The sequence below is a fragment of the Ptiloglossa arizonensis genome, chromosome 10 (genome assembly GCF_051014685.1).
Source record: "Ptiloglossa arizonensis isolate GNS036 chromosome 10, iyPtiAriz1_principal, whole genome shotgun sequence".
In the NCBI taxonomy this organism is placed as follows: Eukaryota; Metazoa; Arthropoda; class Insecta; order Hymenoptera; family Colletidae; genus Ptiloglossa; species Ptiloglossa arizonensis.
The window spans coordinates 10,244,017-10,264,263 of record NC_135057.1 but is presented as its reverse complement, the minus strand read 5'-3'; the positions used below and the strand labels follow the sequence as shown (position 1 = coordinate 10,264,263).

At 49.3% G+C, this 20,247-nt stretch overlaps 1 protein-coding gene across 1 annotated transcript in view; it reads left to right on the top strand.

Annotated features, from left to right (window-relative positions):
- Nucleotides 1–15,263, top strand: part of LOC143151887 (uncharacterized) — a 96,381-nt gene extending 81,118 nt beyond the window's left edge. Inside the window, exon 2 of the mRNA XM_076321372.1 lies at nt 14,779–15,263. Within this exon, the coding sequence (XP_076177487.1) occupies nt 14,779–15,131 (353 nt within the window). The 3' untranslated portion in view covers nt 15,132–15,263. The remainder of the gene's footprint in view (nt 1–14,778) is intronic.
- Nucleotides 15,264–20,247: the final 4,984 nt, after the last annotated feature.

The following is a 20,247-nucleotide window of genomic DNA, read 5'->3' as shown; positions in this document are numbered from 1 at the left end:
CACCGAACGAATCACGTGAACGAACACATCCAGGCGTAACGATTCGAAACCGTAAAGGGTGTTTTATCCGAGGAACGATCGATGGTATCGGAAAAACGTTATAACGAATGCTGTTGGAAATGGAAAGAGTGGTAGGATTATTTATACATTTTTGATACCCTCGCGAGATACGAAACTGTAAGAAATACGATGAAGAATCTCGAGGAAATGAACACGTTCTCGAAAATACAGTATATCTAGATAACCCCGTCGTTAACGACCTTGCGATTTATCCCACGTAAAACTCACGCAAGAAACACGACGGTGGACGTGCGTCCTGACGAGCGCGAGTGCAGCCATATTGCATTCGTATTAAAAGTGTACCGATAAATCGAAAGTAATCTCGGTTGTTACCGACCAGATTGTAATTAGAATAAGTACCGGTAGCTCTCGAACGAACGTGGTTCGACGCTTTATTGAGACGCGATCTCGATGTTGGAAACGCGAGTTTGGTTTGTGTCTGGCATCTTCGTTGGAAGATCCGACGCGGGAGATAGGGGAACGACGACGTCGATATCGGTATCGATCGACGATCGGTACCGATACCATCGCGGGTTAATGTAATAATTAATAACAACAATGACTGCGGAGGCCAGTTCGGTGCAGCCGAAACCGTGTACAACATCGAACGCGTTACACCGTGAATTACGCTCGCTACGGGCACCAGATACCACGGTTGTTCCGCTTATCTGGTATCTTTGTTATCTCGCCACGGGAGCGATGAATATCGCAAACCGGCGACGAAAGATCAACGGTCTGAATTGCACGACCGCGGGCCAATCGATTCCAATGATACCGTCTATTTTTAACGCGACCGTTCTGTAACAACGTGCACGATTAAACAGCGTTGTAGCAAACGACGATAAGGGCGACCGTTCTCGCTTGTTTATTAACCCCGTGATCCCCTGAACTGGCCATCTGTAACGACAATTCAGAGTCCTTTTCCACCGTGACTTATTTTTCTTTTTTTGTGGATCGAACACGGACTCGAGTCCCGACTATCGTTAATAAGCAGCTGGCCGATCGGAGCTGTATCGTTACCCATTTACGGGGGATGAAAATTTATAAATCGAAGAAAGGAACATAATCAACCGTTAACTTTGGAAACTACTCGTTTGAAACGATCACCGATCGTGACGTGGAAAGGGTGAGATTTAGGAGAAAACAATTTTAACGAATTCTTGTACTTTCGAATTGAATTAAAAAATTGCGTTAAAAAATTCTCGATGCTAGTTCTGTGGTAGAAAAATCAGACTATTTCACGCTTTTGATTAATTTTGCTCCGCACAGAAAAGAGAAGACGTCTTTGTACCGTTTATTTTTCACTATTATATTTTACTTACTTCAGAATCGGTACTTCGAACGCGACAGCATTCTCGCAAAGCGGAACACTTTCCCACGATTTGCAAACGACAATTCCCCCTCCCATACGAAAATCCTCGCGCGTCCAGTTCGTGTCAACGAAGCACGCACGTGACGCGAAATTCTGCTCCCGTTGAATACGCGTTTAATCGCTCCGCTCGCGGTTTAGACGAGCAGAAAAAGTCGTAAACACGGAGGACCGAGGAGAAGGGCAACGTCGGTGGCGAGGAGGCACACCGGAAGAACCGGTGGTGCTCCGTGGTGGGAGCAGAAACGGGAATGAAGTCATTAATCGTCTTTTCGAGCAATATATTATTTGCGAATTTCCATTTCTCATTATTCTTAATGCGCCGCGCGTCGCGAGGCAACCTGCCCACGTTTAAGAGCGGAATCGTTTCCAGCTTGGTGCGATTGAAATCGTCTTTTACAGAACGGATCGTTCCGCGAGCGTTATTGCCTTCGCGGTGAAATTGGCAACCTCGGTGTACGAGGATATAATTACGACGCGTTTCGAACCGCGACGCGAATTTGTAGCCTCGCGTGTGCAACAACGATCGAACCGTTCGAATCGGGCGAAAAGTCGATCATAATTTCCTCGGATCTAACCGAAAATTACCGCGTCCTGACGATTGGACCGGTTGTACCGCGGGTTCGAAACGGAATCTCTCATTGAAAATCCGATAAAATCGCGGAACGTTGTAAAATAATCGTTTTCAGTACCAAAGTAGCGTACACGAGAAAACAAAGTGTTCGAAATGCGAGGACAAAGGATCTTTTTCCACTCGTTGAAGAGGAAGAAAGAAAAGTAGAAAGAAGTGCTACTCGCAAAGTGCACACTTGTTGCAACTCCCGCAAACTTCTTCAAACTCGTTCAAACTTGCCCGAATCGCGAACGTACGATAAGATTGCTCATCGATGCGTCGTTTCTCGATTCGTTTGCTCTTAAAAACTTGTTCGAACGCATTCAAACTTGCTCGAATTAAAGGGGAACGGATCCACCGAGTATCTTAAAGATTCGGTTTACGACCGCGCGATACTCAACCGAACGATTCGAGATCTCGGTGTTCAGCGACGTTCCGTTCGAAACTTTCTTCCGAGAAGTTCGAGAAACCGTATCGAGCGAGGCAACGTTCGAGACACCCAGAGGCGTCGAAAACGTGGTCGTTGATCGCGGCGTCTCGGCTTCAAAACTCTCCCGTTTCTGTCGAAACGGCCGCGTTACATCGAATCTGTCCCCACCGTTGACCGGTGGTCCGGATAAAACGCGAGGAGAGAGATGAAACGAGAGAAACGATCGGCGGGGCAAAGGGAGCGACAGAGATAGAGATACGGGCAAGAACCGCGCCTTAATGGAAACGAGCTAACGACCCGTGGAAACGTAAACGCAGTCACGTACTCGCGGGTAACGATCGACGAGTGACCAATCAATGGTCATTATTTATGGTTATGGGTATGGCTACAGGCCATGGCTACTTTTCGTACGATTCTGTAGACCCCCGAGAAACACCTTAACGAGTGGCCTGGAAAAATGTGAGCGGCGCTCGTAATCAGCGAGCGCGCAAAAGCGTACCGAACTCGCGCGGTGCCGATCCGCTCGCTGGCTCGCTCGCTCGCACGTTTCTCTCGCTCGCACTGACAACTCGTAGCCAGCGTGTCTCTCGCGGGTGCCACGACGGTTGTCCCACGGTCACACGGTGGCTCGATCCGCTCGAGCGCGTTATTGTCGCGAGGAACGCGCTGCTCGCGCTTTTTGTCCTGGAATTTCGATGGATCCAGAAGTCGCCCGGATGTTTCGCTGCCCGGAGAAAGGCATCCGACTATCTAAAAGCGATCGACCGTCGGTTCGTACCGTCCTGTGTCCTTTTTAGGACATTACGATCGGCCCTTTTCGATACGGAAGTGGCAATTTCTCTCGGTCGTTCGACACGTAATTACGTAATTAGTTCTCGAACCGTTTCCAAGACTCTTGCACCGGTGTCTCGGGGGAATATTCGTAAACCTCGATTTACAGGGCGATAATTGCGACGAGATGTACAAACGAGCGAGCGAGCGAGCGAGCCAGTGACAGGAGAGTCAATTGTAACGCGAAACAAAAACTCGAGCTACCGAACCGTCGAGTAACGGTGTTCGAGAAATTTTTTATTCGAATTTCTTTCGATCGTTCGATCGATCTCGAGCACACGAGCGTCGCGTTACACCCGCTGCCGCTTCTCGAAAATAGGAAGCGCGGTGTCCGTTTTCATTTAGACGCAGAAACGACGCGGAAAACGCGACCAGTCGAACGCACCGCGAATCGTAAATCATTATCGTCGTTACATTAATTGACGTTAGGGCCGATGGGAAAGGCGCGATAAGTCGCTCTTTTTTCCGGCGTTTTGTCGCGAGGCGAACGACGCACGCGAGAACGGGATAATTGATTATTATTAATGAAATCCTTGTCAACAATCATGCTTTTTAACCGGTGTGTTTTTTCTTTTTTGTTCTCAGGACGAAGTAAGTAACGACCCACGACAGTTACAGGCCGTACAATCGAGAGAGAAAGAGAGAAAGAGAGAGAAAGAGAAAGAGAGCTAGGCGAGACTAATGACGAAATGGCATCAGAGAACGTGAGCTTTTCCGAGGCCATTACTACTTATCCGTGTTGCGGATTCGTTAACGATTTTATTTCAGTACATTGCCACCAGTTGTTTACCTCTCTTAGCGATGCTCGACGAAGAGCCCCGCGCCAGGATGCAAACGCAAAGACCTTAAAGATCTTAAGGAGTTTTCGTAATTCCTGCACCGTTCCTTCCGTGCAGGTATTTCTCATCGAGAAACTTTTGCGAGTTACAGAGTCTCGAACGGGAGACGTTGTAATTTTCTTTCTCGACGATCATCGATCGACCCGCGACCACCATTACGAAAACGCGTACCGATACGCGAAGTGAAATTTCTGAACCGCGAGTACCTCGACGCGAACCAGTTCACCAACGGAGGCTTTCGTCGATCCGATCGCGCGAACGACACCTGCTTCGCGCGTACCTAGCTCCCCATTAGTGCCATACTTCACCATCGGTCCTTCCACTCGCAGGTATTCGAGGCTGCAACGCGCGGTGGATTTCACCCATTAGCTTCGAACGCTAACGAACGCGACACGCCGCGTTCACATCGGGACAGGAATCACCCGATCGACTCGCAAATTCTTAAATACGGAGCCGCTTTTTCCCACGGTGTTTCCAATCGTGGCAAAAAACCAACGCAAAGAACAATGATAATCGCGGGGGCCGTTCGATGTGCACCTGCAAATCGTGACTGACTTTTTTTTCATCTATTCTTTTCCAATCGACCGTAATCGTTCCTCCGTGTGTCTCCGCGCTCGTCCGTTGCCTCTCGAGTTACGAAAAAAGGGGAATTTCGTTGCAGACGTCGAGGAGTGAAAATCGAACCGCGAGCAACGATAGTCACTTCCGATAAAATCGTTTTACCGATATACTTTTTTTTAAATATTTCCCAGAGATCCCAAATAGAATTCTACGCGAGAGAAAGAACCGTGCAGTCGTCGTCAAAAGCGAACGAAAAAGTCGAACGAAGTTCGTTGGGCAATTGAAGCACATTGTTCGCTTCCTACGGTGTCTCCTCCCGTTCAGGTATCGGAGGAGGTACAATGAATAAATTCCCCGAATGAAATTTCACTCGTTAGCCGGTCGCGTTTCCCGTTCGTTTCCGCGAAAGCATCGCGCGTCGGAACCAGATCGACCGCGCGAAAAACAACGAGAGAGGAACGAACGAGGAACGGGCCGGTTGGCGCGCGCGCTCGCTCGCGCGTTCTCCCGCTCGCGAATCGCGTTAAAATGTGGGTCACGGGGGATCCGTGAGTCGGTTGTACATCAACCGTGGAAACTCATGGTCGCGAGGATACCATCGACGATATTCCCTCGTCCCGGATAACGAGGGCCGAGCGGACGACGACGACGACGACGACGACGACGACGACGACGCGTCCGGCGCAGCCTTAAAACTGTCAATCGCGCGGTATCGAACTCGCTCGAAGGCAACCTATCGCGGAGAGCTCCTCGTAATTCCTCGTGGAAACGAGAATGACTCGGTGAGACGTCGTGGAAGGCCGCTCGGTCGCTCGGTCGGCCGTGTCGACACGCTTAGCCTCGTTTGTCCCGCGTAATGGCCGCAGTCATAACTCAACCGCGACTCGGGAGTCATTTCTGCTTGCTGTACGCGACGCTTACACGACCGCGGCCCCGACCGTACCGGATAGATCGGATTCACGGAAACGACGACGACGACGCGCGTTTCGATCTCACCGTACGATCGACGCGCACCGACGACCGGACGGACGAGACTCGATATCGGTTTTCGATCGTTCTACCGGCAAGCTCCGATGAGAACGCGCTTTTTCGATCGGTCCACTCCACCGATGAAACGGTTGGATCGTATGACGGAGGGAGCACCGTTCTCTTTGTCCGTATCTCGGTGTTGTTATTTTTTTCCTTTCGTTTTTTATCCTTTTTTACGCTGACGTTTCAATCTTTCCCTCCCTGCGAGGTTTCGCGTGTTCGCGGACTCGTTCGCGGTGGTGTTTCCATTGCAAAGTTTCCGATTACCCTTTGCCATTACGAAGATAGAACATCGTTCGTTCGTCGAACCGAAGGGAATTTACTTTGTCGCGTTCCTCGGGTCTGTTCCTCGAGCAACGCGAGTTTCGTCGAAATTCGACCGAATCGTCGCGACAACGATCACAAAGTATCTATTGTTTAATCGATTCGTTGAACTTACTTGGTGCGCGTTGGAAAATAACACAGTAGATACTTTGTAATTAGTTCCTCGGGACTCCTCCTCCTTCCCTCCGGAAGGGTGAGTTTCTGACTTCTCGCGATTACGAATCGTTGGAAAATAAATACGAGAGCTCCCTCGATACACGGGATCGATTTTCTCGCGTCGCCGCGCGACGTATAATTTCATTAACCGTGATTTAGAGAAACGGCTCGTACGACCGGTAATTGAAAACAATAATGAAACCCGCGGCACCGGGTACCCGATGGCCATTAATTAGAATCGATAATTGCGATCGACGCTCGCGACACGGGGCACGGACTGTGTAAAGCCTTCCACTCGACGGAATTGAGAAACTGTTGCTACGGAACGTTGTCCGTACCCGTGATCAATTTTTCCCGCGTCTTAATCGATTCCTGCGAGAAGAGGGTTAAAAGCAGTCCCGAACACCGTGGGCGTTTGGCGTTTCGAATATTATTTCGCGTTCTGGATAGCTCAATTGATCTACGTGCGCGCCCGACTTCGCTCCTAACCTCCGAGCAACGACAGCCGCTGATATTATACTCGAGATAGACTTTTAACAAAATTTATATCCCCGTGGAGTTCCAAAGGTTCGCGCGGAGACACTGGTCGAACGAGCGTAGCTCGATCGATCTACGTATACGTTCGTTACTAATCCCCCGGCAACGACAACGGTATTACACTCGAGACAGACTTTTAACAAAATTTATATCCCCGTGGAGTTCGAAAGGTTCGCGCGGAAACACCGGTCCACCGAGTGTGGCTCGACGAGTCGGATAAGATCCCTGGACTCGACATCGGTCCTTGTCATCCACCCGTAATCTTCTTCTAAGCAGTGTCGGATGTCACCGTCTAAGCTCATAGGCCCGTACTCGACGCTGGAGTACTTCGAAGATCTTACCAATCTCGTCGAGGATTCGAAACAACAGTTCGGGAGTACAGCGCGTTAAATGCTCTGGAACGTTCCCTAAATTCGTCCCTTCAGGAATTGGAGTACGTATCGTAGAAAGAAAGATCGGTTGTCGATAGAATCGCAACACGTACTGTCTCGATTCTTCGTCCCGATTGTATTCCAAAAAAGAGAATCGATCACGGAAGAAACTTTTCGCTCGCACTTCGAGAACGCTTATCGTTCGTCGATTTCTCGTCCAAATCGTGGAACATATTTCGAAATTGACGACGGTCGGTATTCGGCGCGAACGAACTCGTCCCACCGTGAAAAGACCAGGCAACGACACGTGTTACGACCTGCGCGAGCTAATTGCCGCCCAATCGGAGGACGATCCCGCGGTAACGGACTGAATTAGGAGACTGGAACACGGTGTTCACGGTGGAGGAACGCGGTGTTTCCAGGCGAGAATCGGCGCGTAGAATCGGACTCGGTGCGTTACAACAGCGGCGAACGAACATTCCAACTCCACGTACACCTGCGCGTTCGCGATAATACGTGGGTCTCTCTATCGGGTCGTGGTCTTCGACAATTTTCCTCTCCGTCTTCTCGAGTATGATCCAGCACCTGTCCCAGTTCGGGCAGTTCCAGTTGCTCGCGGAGTATCGTTAATGAATTCTTAACGTCTCCCCCGACCCCACCCCTCCGACGGTCGGCTATTCCGCCGTTTCGTAGTCGTCGACGCGATGCTGGCAGACGTAATTAAAAGGAACGTGACGCGCAAGTTTAGTGGCGCTTTAAGAACAGGCCAGATCGTTGCACGTACGCGCCACGACGCAATTCATAGTCGTACGACTTACTTCGCGCGAGCACCGAGCACCATCGAGATCGAGGGATCGATTCGTGTCCGCGTATTCGGCCAGGGTACCGAGACGTCGATCTCGCATCTACGGCGATCGTACTTACGACGCTCGTGTAATTCGATGCGGGATCGTATTAGGTCTTCGCTGGCATGTAACGTCCTTAGAATTTCATGTATACGGGCTGGACCCCCTTTACGAGCGTTGCACAATTTAACGAGGACTTCTTACCGACGTGTTTTTCTTTTCCAGAGACGCGGACAAATTTTTACGCGCACTTCTTCCGGTTGCATTATCCGAGGAATCGGGGTTTTCGATACTTGACCCCCATTTGTTAGGAGTGGTAGAGTGATTTGAAAAATCGATACTTTTCTTCCATCGATTGTCCACGTTCTTACGAGAACTTTTTTTAAGGGATGTAGAACAATTTAGACGCGTATTTTTCTTCGAGAATCCTCGACTCTCTTCTCTTGGAGATCGAATAGATCTTCGAAAGAGAAGTTAGAGCAAGAAGTTTCCCGACTCGTTTTCCTCTAATTGTCTCCGTACTTTAGGGAAGAATTAGATTTCTATCGGTGACGATACGATGTTTCTGAACGCGGTTCATCGTGCACGCGAAACGATCGATCGTCTTTGGTATCGCGATTCGGTTTACCTTCGGGCCGAAGGAGAAGGAGATAAACAAAAAAAAAAAGAAAGAAAAAAAAAGACAAAGTACAGAAACTCTGTCCTCCCGAGTCCGAGTGACTCCGCGCGGCGTTTTGCAAGAACGCCTGGCAAATTTATGAGGACTCCGATACCGGAGTCGATGCGTTCCTCTTACTCGGGCTTCAAGGAATCTATTGGAAATGATCTCCTTCCTTGGCAGGTTGAGCCTCGACGTCCCAGGGACTGTCGAAGACGTTCAGTAATTTTCCCAGTATTTCCGATTGTGTCACGCGAATACGTGAATGCCAACCGAAACTCACGGCGGTGCAGCGCGGTGCAGCGCGGTGCAGCGCGGTGCACATTTCGAAACATCTGTCCGCGAGGACTTCTTTTTGTTCTACGGGAGTTAATAGACGGTGAACCGTCGCAAAAGAAACCGTTCGCGATAAATTTCGATCGCGATAGAGAGCCAAAGGCCTGTCGAGCGAATTGGAAAGGTTTTTTTTCCCAAAGGGAAGATGATTTCGCTAGATCGCTCGCGACTCGTTGCGCGGCCGAGACCGATTCGCTCTCTCTTTTTCCGCCAATCGCCGGAATCTCGCGACGATCCAGCGATCGTTTCTAACCAATTCCAGCCGTGGAAGTGGTCTCCCTTCCGTCCCCGCCGATACCAGTGCAATTAAAAGCAACGTGACGAGCGATCCAAGCAGCAAAACTGTACGAGCGAACCGAGACAACGTTTCTACGATTCGTTACGCAAAGGCTCGCCACGGCGTTAAGGGGGATAAACGTTGGGAACGGGGGGGGGGGGCGAGGGGGATGAGCTGTGTGTACGCGGCCACCGCACCGTCCCGCTCAAGGATAGAACGAGAAGACGCCGCCGTCGTCGTCGTCGTCGTCGCCGCTCGTACGAAACGACGCGACGCGTCCTTCGGCGACAAAATGCACTCTGGATTGTCGCCGAGATGACAGGACAATGATGAAGCAGTTTAATTGTTCCCGATACGACCAGTTTTTCCGTCAATTGAATTACATCGATCAAATCCGCCGCAAGAAATAATTAGCGACCGTTCGGAACGTCTTTCCGCAAAACGAGACGAAAAACGCCCCTCGCTCTGTTTTGCCCTCTGTTGAAACATCTGCGCGAATTGTCTCTACTTTTTCCAACTAGACTCGTTTATCGTCTCTCTCGCCGGTGTACATCCGTTTTCATCGCTTCGGAATGGTAATGGCGGGTCTCGTAAGAGAACCTTTCGAATCTTGAGCTTTTTATACGCGACGGATGAACAACGCGATTCCTATCGTCGGGCACGGAAACTTTTCAAAATTACTTCGTCCAATCTGGAGTGTATCAATTACGAAGTTAGCTGTATCCAAGAACTCATCCGCGTCAATTTACGACGAGGGACCAACATCCCCCTGGCAAGACTCGACGTTACCGTTTGTCAGCGGTCGTGGATCGATAGCCAGATGAGATGCTTCGAAACGGAACCACCGTTTAAATCGTCCGGTAGCTGTACGGACAGATGGTTGTAAAGAGTATCGAGTCCCGTAATTCCTTCCGTCCAGTGTATAGAAGCTTTGTAAAAGTTCTTCGCCCGATACGGAACGGATAAATTACGAAGGTAGTCATCCTCGCGGAGTTGTGTTAAATGTACGACGCCGTTGGTGATCCACGGACGGAAGCTTCCCGGTGACATGGCTCGCTCTCGGAACCAACATCCCCCTGGCAAGACGCTGACGTTGTCCCCCGTTTGAACGCGTTTCGAGTCGCTCGCGAATAAAAATGCAAAACTCGTCGAGAGGATTCCTGCCAAGGACGCGGCCGAGACGAGGATCCAGAGGGGGACTGGTCGCGGTAACTGACAGTCACTCGCTGCGTTAATCAAGGGCGGCGCGTTAAAGAGAAACGACGGAACAAACGTTAGCCAGCCGGTGTGGCTGACGTCTAACTCAAGGATAGGTTGAGAGGAAATTAGTGTTCCACGGCGGCCGCGCATCCTCGGTATGCGAGGTACTTTCGGGGATGTAGTCTCTCTCGAGGCGAGAGGGCGTCTTAGCGTTATTGGTTTTACCCTCGAGACTCCCCGTGGGAGGGGTTGCTCCTTAAATGGAAACCGTGGAACAAGCCGGAGATCTCGAGAGAGCGAGAACCGAGTTTCCGAATGCCTCTTTCCTACCACCGACAACGAGACTACTTCGCTTAAGTAATTAGACTGCCGACCGTTCGTTACCTCAGTCATTTCTGAAGAGAACGAGAAACTGACCGAGCAGCTGCTTTACTCGTCGATGCACCGAATATCCATTCGGAATATTTTTTTTTCTCGCGTCGCGTTGGAACTGGACCAATTTTTATTTCGAATCGACGATCAGAATCCTAGTTTCTCGTTGGCGAGCGAACACTTCGATGCACCGAAGTGCATCGTGATCGTTAATTGCAATTTAATCGCAAAGGACAACTCTTTAGAAGATTTATTCGAATTATTCTCTTTTGTTCGCGATAGGTTTCGTTCTGTCGATAAACTCGCCAAAAGTGTATACAAACTTGGAAAATAGATCTAAATTTTTTGCGATACCCACCGAAAGGAAATTGGAACTACAGAGTGGCAAATCGTCGTACGGTAACGCTTCCGAGAACCGAGTTCGGATGAGATTTACGATCGTCGATCTATCGACGACTATGGTTCGTTTACAGTTTCCTTAATAAATCGTCGCTTTCGAGCGACGTGTGCAGCTTCATAATCCCGTGAAATAGTCCGCAACAGTTTCCAGGATTAGACGTTAGGCGCATCCTTTTCGAACGTTTCCCCGCCTAAGCGTCCGAGAATCGATGTTAACGCCTTTAAAGCAGCCAATCAGAGGCGAGAAACTAACTACTTCGGGACCTGGGCTCCCCGTCGACGCTCGATCGTGCGGAACAAACTGCTTTTCCGATAATATTATTTAAAAGCCACCATCCTTCCCCCGTTCGACGATCCTCGCTCTCCGAATGATCGCGTCCGGGCAAAATGACTTTCGCGGCGATCTACGCGGCGCGCTAATTTACGATCCGCGCGGATTTTCTGCAAGCTTAATTTATACTTCCTTCGACAGGTTCCAGGTTCCAGGCAACAGGATCCTCGATAATTGTCTCGCTTCAACGGCGATAAATCGACCTGATTAGTCGAGAAAATATTCTCCGCGCGGGGATCTCATTAATGGAAGTACCTCAAACGCGTAAAATAATTCCAGAGCCCATTCGTTATTAATTCGCTATTAACGCGCTTCTTATTCCCCGTGTGTCCTTTTTACAATACACTCCGAGTATCTTTATCGTTGTAACATAACAGAGAACGTTCATCGCGCTGTTACCGATGGAAACATTTGATACATTCTTTACGACTCTCGTACCGATTCCTCGAAAACTACATTTATCTCGCATAGAGAGAATTATATTATTCTAACCTACGGTCGTGTCTCGAAATTTTTCTCAATTTTGTTCATCTATTTCCCGATCGATTCCCGCGAGACAATTTTCGCAATTTTCTTCGCAAACTTTCTAAGGAAATCGTTGCTTCGCGGGTACGCTTTGCGAGAGGCTGGATACGAGCGCAGGTGTCCTATCGTTTTGTCGCGGAGCGTGGAAGACGCAAAGCCGGCGGATAATCGCTTCGCGGAGACACGTTACCCGTATATCGTACTCTACTCACCAGCAACATTAATACCAGGCATATTTCGCGGTGTCCGGACCAACGATTCGCGCGGATAGAAACCTCGCGGATGGTGGATCCGCCGCGTATGATGGAGGACGGTGTTAAACGGCCGGACGCGGGATTTCCGCGTAATGTCCAACCCCGCCAGATCATCGTGGCCGATAACACCGTTGTTGATCGTTACGATTTGATTTATTTGCAATTACGGCCGCGTTCGCCGTTTACGAAGTGACCCTCGCGGCGGCGCGGTACGGTGCATCGCGTTTACGCGGTGAATTATTGACGTCGACGTGCCTCGAGTCCAGGTCCAAGCGTGAGGGAATCCGGGATCATTGGGGTTCCTTTCGTTCCTGAAAACGTTCGAGATAGCCGACAAACTCTCTGGAGCCGGTTCGCAACCGTTCGTACGGGAAACAAGAACGATCCGCGAAAGAAGTTTTCCTTTGTCGCGATCGTACGCGCGAGAACAACGTCTCTGTATATTCGGTGTGGAACCGGATTAAAATTACACACACCGTGTATGGAAATTATTTTAGCAGCTTCGTCGTGGTACCTCGATGGCTCGAGTCGATCGAGTCGCGGACCAAAGTGCGAAAACGAAGTCAGGAATTAAAGAAGATCGATACGGGGAACCCGGGCGATACCTCGGGACAGGCTCTCTCGTCGCGTCCTCTTAAATCTGTTATCTCGAATCGTTCCACGGTTTATCTCGAATATCGTAGTACTAGCCAGGAGCGAAGAAAGTAATAATCAGCGTCCGTTTGTTGGTTTCTACGCTGGAATTAAAAGACCGAGAATCACCGCCTTCGGATAGATCGATAAACTGTAGCAATTTGTATCGCGTAAATCGTGCCCGATCGCAAATCTTTCCTCGATACTTCGTTTTTCAATCCGTGTACACATAATACCACGTCTTTCGCCACGAGACCGCACGAAGCTTTTCGAGAACCGTCTGATCGAACCTTCGAGAATAATTGTTATTAACGTCGCAAGACAGGGAACGTACGAACGATTCACAGTGCCCCGCTCGGTGGGCGATCGAAGCTACGCTCTGGGAATTGTACCACGGGAATAAAAAGAAATTTTACATTTTTCTCGTAAAAAATCACGAGGCAGAACAAGTCGGCCTCGGTGAAACTTGTCAAAAATTACTCACCTTGTTCCCCTTAACCGATTTTTCCCTCTCCCCAAATACAAACTCCTGTGTTCCAACCGATACTCGAACCCAAAGGTAGAGACAATTGATAATCTTCCATAGTGTTCGCTTTTCTGCGAGTTTCCTCGACGTACGAAAGACAAAGATGATTTCCAACGTTCGCGGTGCTGGAACCTGTAGCAATAACGCGTTTGATTTACGATTAAGTTGTCGCTGCCAAGTCCGAGGGACTACTGGCAGCTTCGCGGAACGATAAACGCAAGGATGAAGGACTCCCGGGATCATCCCTCGTCCTAGGGAGACGTTTATTTCGTCCCGTTGGAAGTTCCCTGGGCCGTTCGACTCCTTCCAACCTAGGCTCCCTTGTTACGTGGTGGGGTACACAGCGTGCTGGAACGGTCCTGGAGGAAAACGCTTAAGGCCGGCTAGACAATAAAAGTTGTCGTAAAGCTTGTCACTGTTGGCGCGCGCGAGCGGGCGCGGCGGTTCGTTAATTTCACAGATTTATCGGCGCGTAAACTCGTTGAATCAATGTCCCGGGGCCACGGAAGAGCATTATGCGTCGTTATGTAAGGCTAATCTCGCGCTCGGTTCGCACATCGGACTCTGATCCGAGAATAGACGATTTCAGGGATGCACGAGGGCACCGTCGCGTCGGGGAGATCGATCGATCGGTTCTGAAACAGGAGATGCGTGTGTTCGTTTCCGTCGTCGAAGATGCCCGATCGTCTAATACGAGTTAATTAGGGTTGTCCGCGAAATTCATCGACAGTGCACGCTATCGAGGACTTGGGTAACGAAAACGCGATCTTCTTGCTCGTTTCTAGAGATGTTTTCAATTGGGGGAACCGTGGACCGTTTTACTTTTCGTGAAAAATATGTAAGATTCATTTCCGAAAAATGTGTAAGAAATGGGGGAAGATAACGTATACAATAGGAACACTCGCTAATTTTCGATGAAATTATATCGCAGCAACAGAAATCATCCAAGAGTAAACATACTAGTAACCGCTGAAGTGTCCGAAGGCCTTTACACCCGTTCTGTACGGTTCTAACACGATGTTTATCGTTTCGAGTCAAATCCCCATGGTAGGACTACAGAGTGTAAATATTATTCGTGGCCTCTGCTGAACGAGTATACGGACCAAAGTTTCTTCCTTGTACGAATATGTAAACATCGTTGCGGTTGGATAATATTTTGCAGGACTTCCCGTTCGTTGTTATCGTCCCTATTTTCCCTGGATGAATCTACACGATTCATCCGGCGGAGAACGAAACGGTCCTCGCGTTTCGTCAAACATATCGGCAGATAGCAGCTAACGTTAGGATCATCACGTGTTTCAGGTCCACGCACGAGAAGGGTGAAAAGATCGGACAGTCGCGGTACAACCGGCACCCCCGAAGAGAAGCGACCCAGAACGGCGTTCAGCGGGGAGCAATTGGCAAGGTTGAAGCGGGAGTTCGCGGAGAACCGATACCTCACGGAACGAAGGAGGCAGCAGCTCTCGAGGGACCTGGGCTTGAACGAGGCGCAGATCAAGATTTGGTTCCAGAACAAGAGGGCGAAGATCAAGAAGGCCAGCGGCCAGAAGAACCCCCTGGCTCTGCAGCTGATGGCCCAGGGACTCTACAACCACTCGACGGTACCCCTGACCAAGGAGGAAGAGGAGCAGGCCGCGGAACTTCAAGCGAAATGATGACGATAAGATCGGCCCAACCGTTTCAGTCTTGGATCCGTCAACGATCCGCGAGAGTTCGAACGTGGAACATTTGTCGTTTTGAGTCTCGATCGGTAGAGAAAGGAGGAGGAACGTGACCGATCGGTAGTCCCGAAGGAACGTTAATCGAGACGTTCGACGATAATCGCGAAGCGGAAACGAGAGTCCTGTTCGGCTCGCGAATATCCGATTCATTGTACCCGTTGTTGCAACGTTCCTCCTTCACATTCCACGGAAAAAAGTCACGGCGATACACAATCCAAAGATCAAACGTTTTCCGTCGTTTCATCGTCAAAATAGACACACACACGCATACACACACACATACACACAAGCTCCGATGAATCGATCGTCGGATCGCGCCAAATGATTTCGAGAAAGCTCCGAACGAAACTACGTAGTCCGTTGTTTCGTCCTCGTACGGTAGACTGGGGTATTTATTACGTAAGGATACTAGTGCCACTGACTACGGTCGGATCGAAGTCACCTGACCGCTCGGAGCCATTTCCCTCCCCACCAGTAATTGCGCGAGACGCGACGCTTCGTCGCGCGTCTGCTCCGATCGAGGAACGGAGCGCGCAGGCGCGAGTCAATTGGTCGGGGGATCGCGAACGACAAGGTGGGGACGTGTCTTCGGTAGCCTCGAGCGGCCAATTGATTTTGCCCACGATCGCAGAACGCCTGTACGACCGCAGAACGAATTCCGGACGATTCGTTGTGTCAGGGCTTCCTGTTTGATACCAACCGACCGATGAGAACTCGTACGCGTCGACGAACAGCATGTGGTAAGCTTGGTGAGTTACCGTGAGTCAAGATACGCGCGAACGATGATCATCGTTACCGACGACGATGATTATCGTTCCACGCGTCGGTCGTTCGCGAGAAAAGACTTAGCACGCACGTTCCTAGCAATTCATAATTCGATATTTAAAACGGAGGACGAAGGTAGTAGAAAAAGAAAAAAAAAAAGAAGAAAAAGGTACCATTTCGACGAGCGCGGAATGGTTTGTACAGTGCCATTTGTACAGTTATCGCGAGGACGTCAGGTCGCGGAAACAGTCATCGTCATTTCTCTGGAACGATCCAGTATTTAGAAAAGAGAATTTTACGAAGAACGTGTAAGGGGAGGATGAGAAGCTAATTTTATTCCGTTAATTTATTGTAAAAATGTAAGATATCGTACAATTGCGATGTGCAATAGAACTTATATATATATATATTATATGTATACATATACATATAAATATATATATATATATATACACAAATGGAGAGAAATAATAGCGAACGAGCCTATGTATAGGTACATACGAAATTGATAAAATCGTCGTGTAAATAAAGCGCAACTTAGCGAGAACGTCGTCTCGATAGACTGTTTAAAAGTAACTTAGTTATTTATTTACCTATGCTATTGCGAAACCCTCGATACGATATCGAGTACTTATACCTTGTAAGGATTATTTAAAAAAAACGAATTAAATATTCCCACTATCGCGAGCCACGTATCACAAGACTTGTTTTCTCTTCAAACCAATCTTCCCCGTCCCCCACGGTCCGTACGAATCGTCCACCGGCTCGGTTCATCGACTCGGTTCGTACTTTTTCGTACCAACCGACGCAAACGCACCGACGACGACACCGTCGACAGATAAAAACCCGATTAAATAATTATCCCGGTAATTAACGCCGGTCCTGTTCACCGCCGACTAACCAGCCACGATTTTTCCCTTTTCGCGAGGATTCGCGCGATTCGATGCCCGATCGTGGTTATCCGATCGTTTCACCGCAAGACCGATTCGTGATTCGGTGTATTTCGCGAACGTTCACGAAAGAGGATCCCCGGGATAAAATCACCGAGAATTTTCCTCAATATTCTCCGAATGAAATTCAGAATGTCGAAAAAGGGGTTAATTTTTATCAAAATTGAAGAAACGAACCTGATCGAAGAACCGAGTGTCGAATTTTCGAATGAAAACGAACTGTTCTTAGCAAAGATCAGTCGTCGCGCGATCACGGACGAGATACGTTGACGGAAACGGGGTCACCCCGATAGTCGCGCGTTCGATTACCCCCGTAATCGTGTTATCGCGTTACTGTTAAAAATATTCAGGCCCGTTTCCACACGGCGCGTAACTCTGGCTCCCGTTCGTACGCGAATCCCGCTCCGAAGAGGTAAAACGAAGCAATCGAGTCGTCGAACGCGGTCGACCAATCGGCGCCGTGAAAGCGGTGCTAGACGCGCGGTAATTAACGCGGCCCGACGAAATCAATCGAGCCAGATGTTTATCGAAACGCATCGGCGACGCGAGGAGAGTTGCCCAGCGCGAGGAAACCAAAAGAGAGAGAGAGAGAGAGAGAGAAAGACGAGCGAGACGATCGGTGTCGGGATAAAAGGTACGGGGCGGGTCGATTCGCATTCAGCATTTGGCGCATGCTTCCACCCCCAACGCCGTATTTCAGGCTCGTGCAAACCCCATGAAAAGCCCCTCCCGCTGCCGCGATATCGATTGATTTACAGTCGAAAGGTGGCCATCGTTGATATCAAACCAGCCACGCCTACGTTATACCGTAAACCCGGTGCGTGTACTTGCACGGTGAGCGGTGTCGGTTAACGCGTTTCGTACCTCGTTCGACCTCCGTTCAGCGTTCGTTCGGACAACTCTTTCGTTAAGAATCGGTCCCAAGTTTCGTCGAACTCGCGATAAACCACCACCGTGCCCCGATGGAAGCTTGGAATCTCTCGCGTCGGTAACGGACTTGAAAATTTGTAACTTTTTTCACCATTATTTCGATCGCGAGTACCACAGAGGATCCAAGAGTAGATAATTATAACTTCTCGATGAAAAGATCCGCGAATCTTGGTCCCGGTGTTCGCGATAAATTTGTAAATCGAATACTCGAGATTTATCCCTTCTTTGTCGATTATTGTTTCTCTATTAATCGTAAGTACTGAAAGGGGTTCGAAGGTAGATTTCCTCGGTAGAATTTGTAAAATAATTTCAGAAATACATCCTTTTAAAATTCATTTCCACTGGTCTCCGGGTGTTCCACGAGTGTTCAAAATTTTGACCAGGAGGGAATCGCGCGTTTCAAAGCGAAACCGCGTCGTAAGAGTCGCTACGCGATCGGGAACGAAAAGATCGGAGATAAAGTTCGTCGACGCCCGAGTGATAAATAATTTCATCGGTTTCGCCGTGTTCACCCCGCCCACCCTTGACTTTTCTTTTTCGAAGACGGTCGTTGGTCCAGAGATCGTCCAGGATTTCCGAGGGTCCTCAGTCGCCATCGTTGGAACTCACCCGGTAAGTAATAGGCGACATTAGCGTACAAGCGACGCCGTAGGGATGGAACCGTCGCGGTGAATAATCAACGACAATTATTTGTTACACGAACTTCTGTCGAGGGACGGGACGGAAGTCCGCCGTGTTCGTCGATACCTGAAACGGTCCCACGATATTTCACGGTACTTGTTGAAACAAAAGAAAGAAGTCGCGCGAATCAGGTATACCAGCGATCCGAGCGCGAGATATTCCAAGTTGATTAACGAAACAGCTTGTTTCGTTCGGAAGCGATTTCGGCTTCGAATTAATCCGAACTTTCTCGTAATGCGCGCGGTCCCCTCTTCTCTTCTTTCTTTTTTTTTTTTTCGTTTTCGCGACTCGCTCGACGATCGAAATTTGTTACTTTTGAAGTTCATTAGCGGGGCTCCGTTTCGATGAGCCAATCGACGATTATTCATTCGCGGGTATAAAATATAAATTTACCAAAGGAATCCGAACGGTCGCAATCCACTCGAGGAGAAACAAAAATTGACGAGTAATAATGGTACTTTAAATACGATTCGAAACACGAAATCGATCCGATGCTCGAAAGAAACTGGATCTCCGATTTATCATTCTCGATCCGGGCGATTCGATTAAATTCAACCACGCGTGTTTGCGATAAAAGTAGATAACGTACTTTACCCTAGATGTCCTCGAATCGAATCTAGAAACCCATCTCCCTTTTCGTAGTTTCGATTTCCCTATTCGTGAATCGTTGGCGTTACAAAACTGTGGAGATTTCCCTCGCACGGATCCGTTTCCTGCGGAGGGTTAAAAATCACGTCTGGGATCCCACCGAATGTAAAAGAAGGGGGCGACGTAACAGCAAAAGGGGACGTAGAAAATCTGACGAAAGATCGGGCGGCTGTCGATCGACGGCGTTAATGCAATTCGTCGCACGGAAACACATGGAAATGCCCGACGCTCGGTGCATCGTAATGCTTCGGTCTCGAAGCGTATTCCCGATTGCCACGGGACCCACGGTGGTGGGCCCCCACCGGCCGATACGTCCCTGTCAGATTAGAATCGCGCCACTTGACAGACTCGCGCTTCTGTCTGTCCAGGAGCTCGGGGGGGCTAGCACGGGTCAAGCGCGGCCTCAGATCCATAAAGACGATTCCGGCTGGGCTCCTTTGTCCCGGAATCTTTACAAATGAGATACAACCGGAGAGAAAAGCCTGGAGGCACGTGAGCCGGCCAACCCAGGCATTAACCCTGTGACCGAGGCGTTCGACATTCCTGAGGAACCCCGCGCGCCTGACGCAGACGCGACAGGGACCTATCCGCATACGAGCACGAATTATGCATCCGTCACCGTCGCGACGCCGCCTTTTGATACCTACGATGGAACGTACCGGTTCCACGACGATGGAAAAACTCGATGAAACGAATCGAGACTGATCACGCCCGCAGATAGGGGGCCCCCGGGGGTCATCGATTGAAACGTCGATGACGCGCGCAGTGATGGATGCGGGTCAAGAGGATCCGTTTCCGTTTCACCGCGAACCCCAACCGAAGTCCTTGTTCTGTCGTCTACGAGCTCACGGTCACCGGTTCGCGTTCGTTCTGTACCAACCAACTCTACGATTCTCGCGATCCATCTACGGCTTAGATTGAACTTAATCTCCGAGCGTTACCAAAGAATTAATTTTATGACTTTCCGGAATAAAATTGTGCGAAAAATTTGAAGAAACTCTAAATATTGACAATAGTGTGCTCCATTCTGGGATACTCTTCCACTTGGAGTCTCTTTATTTCGAGAAACTACAACT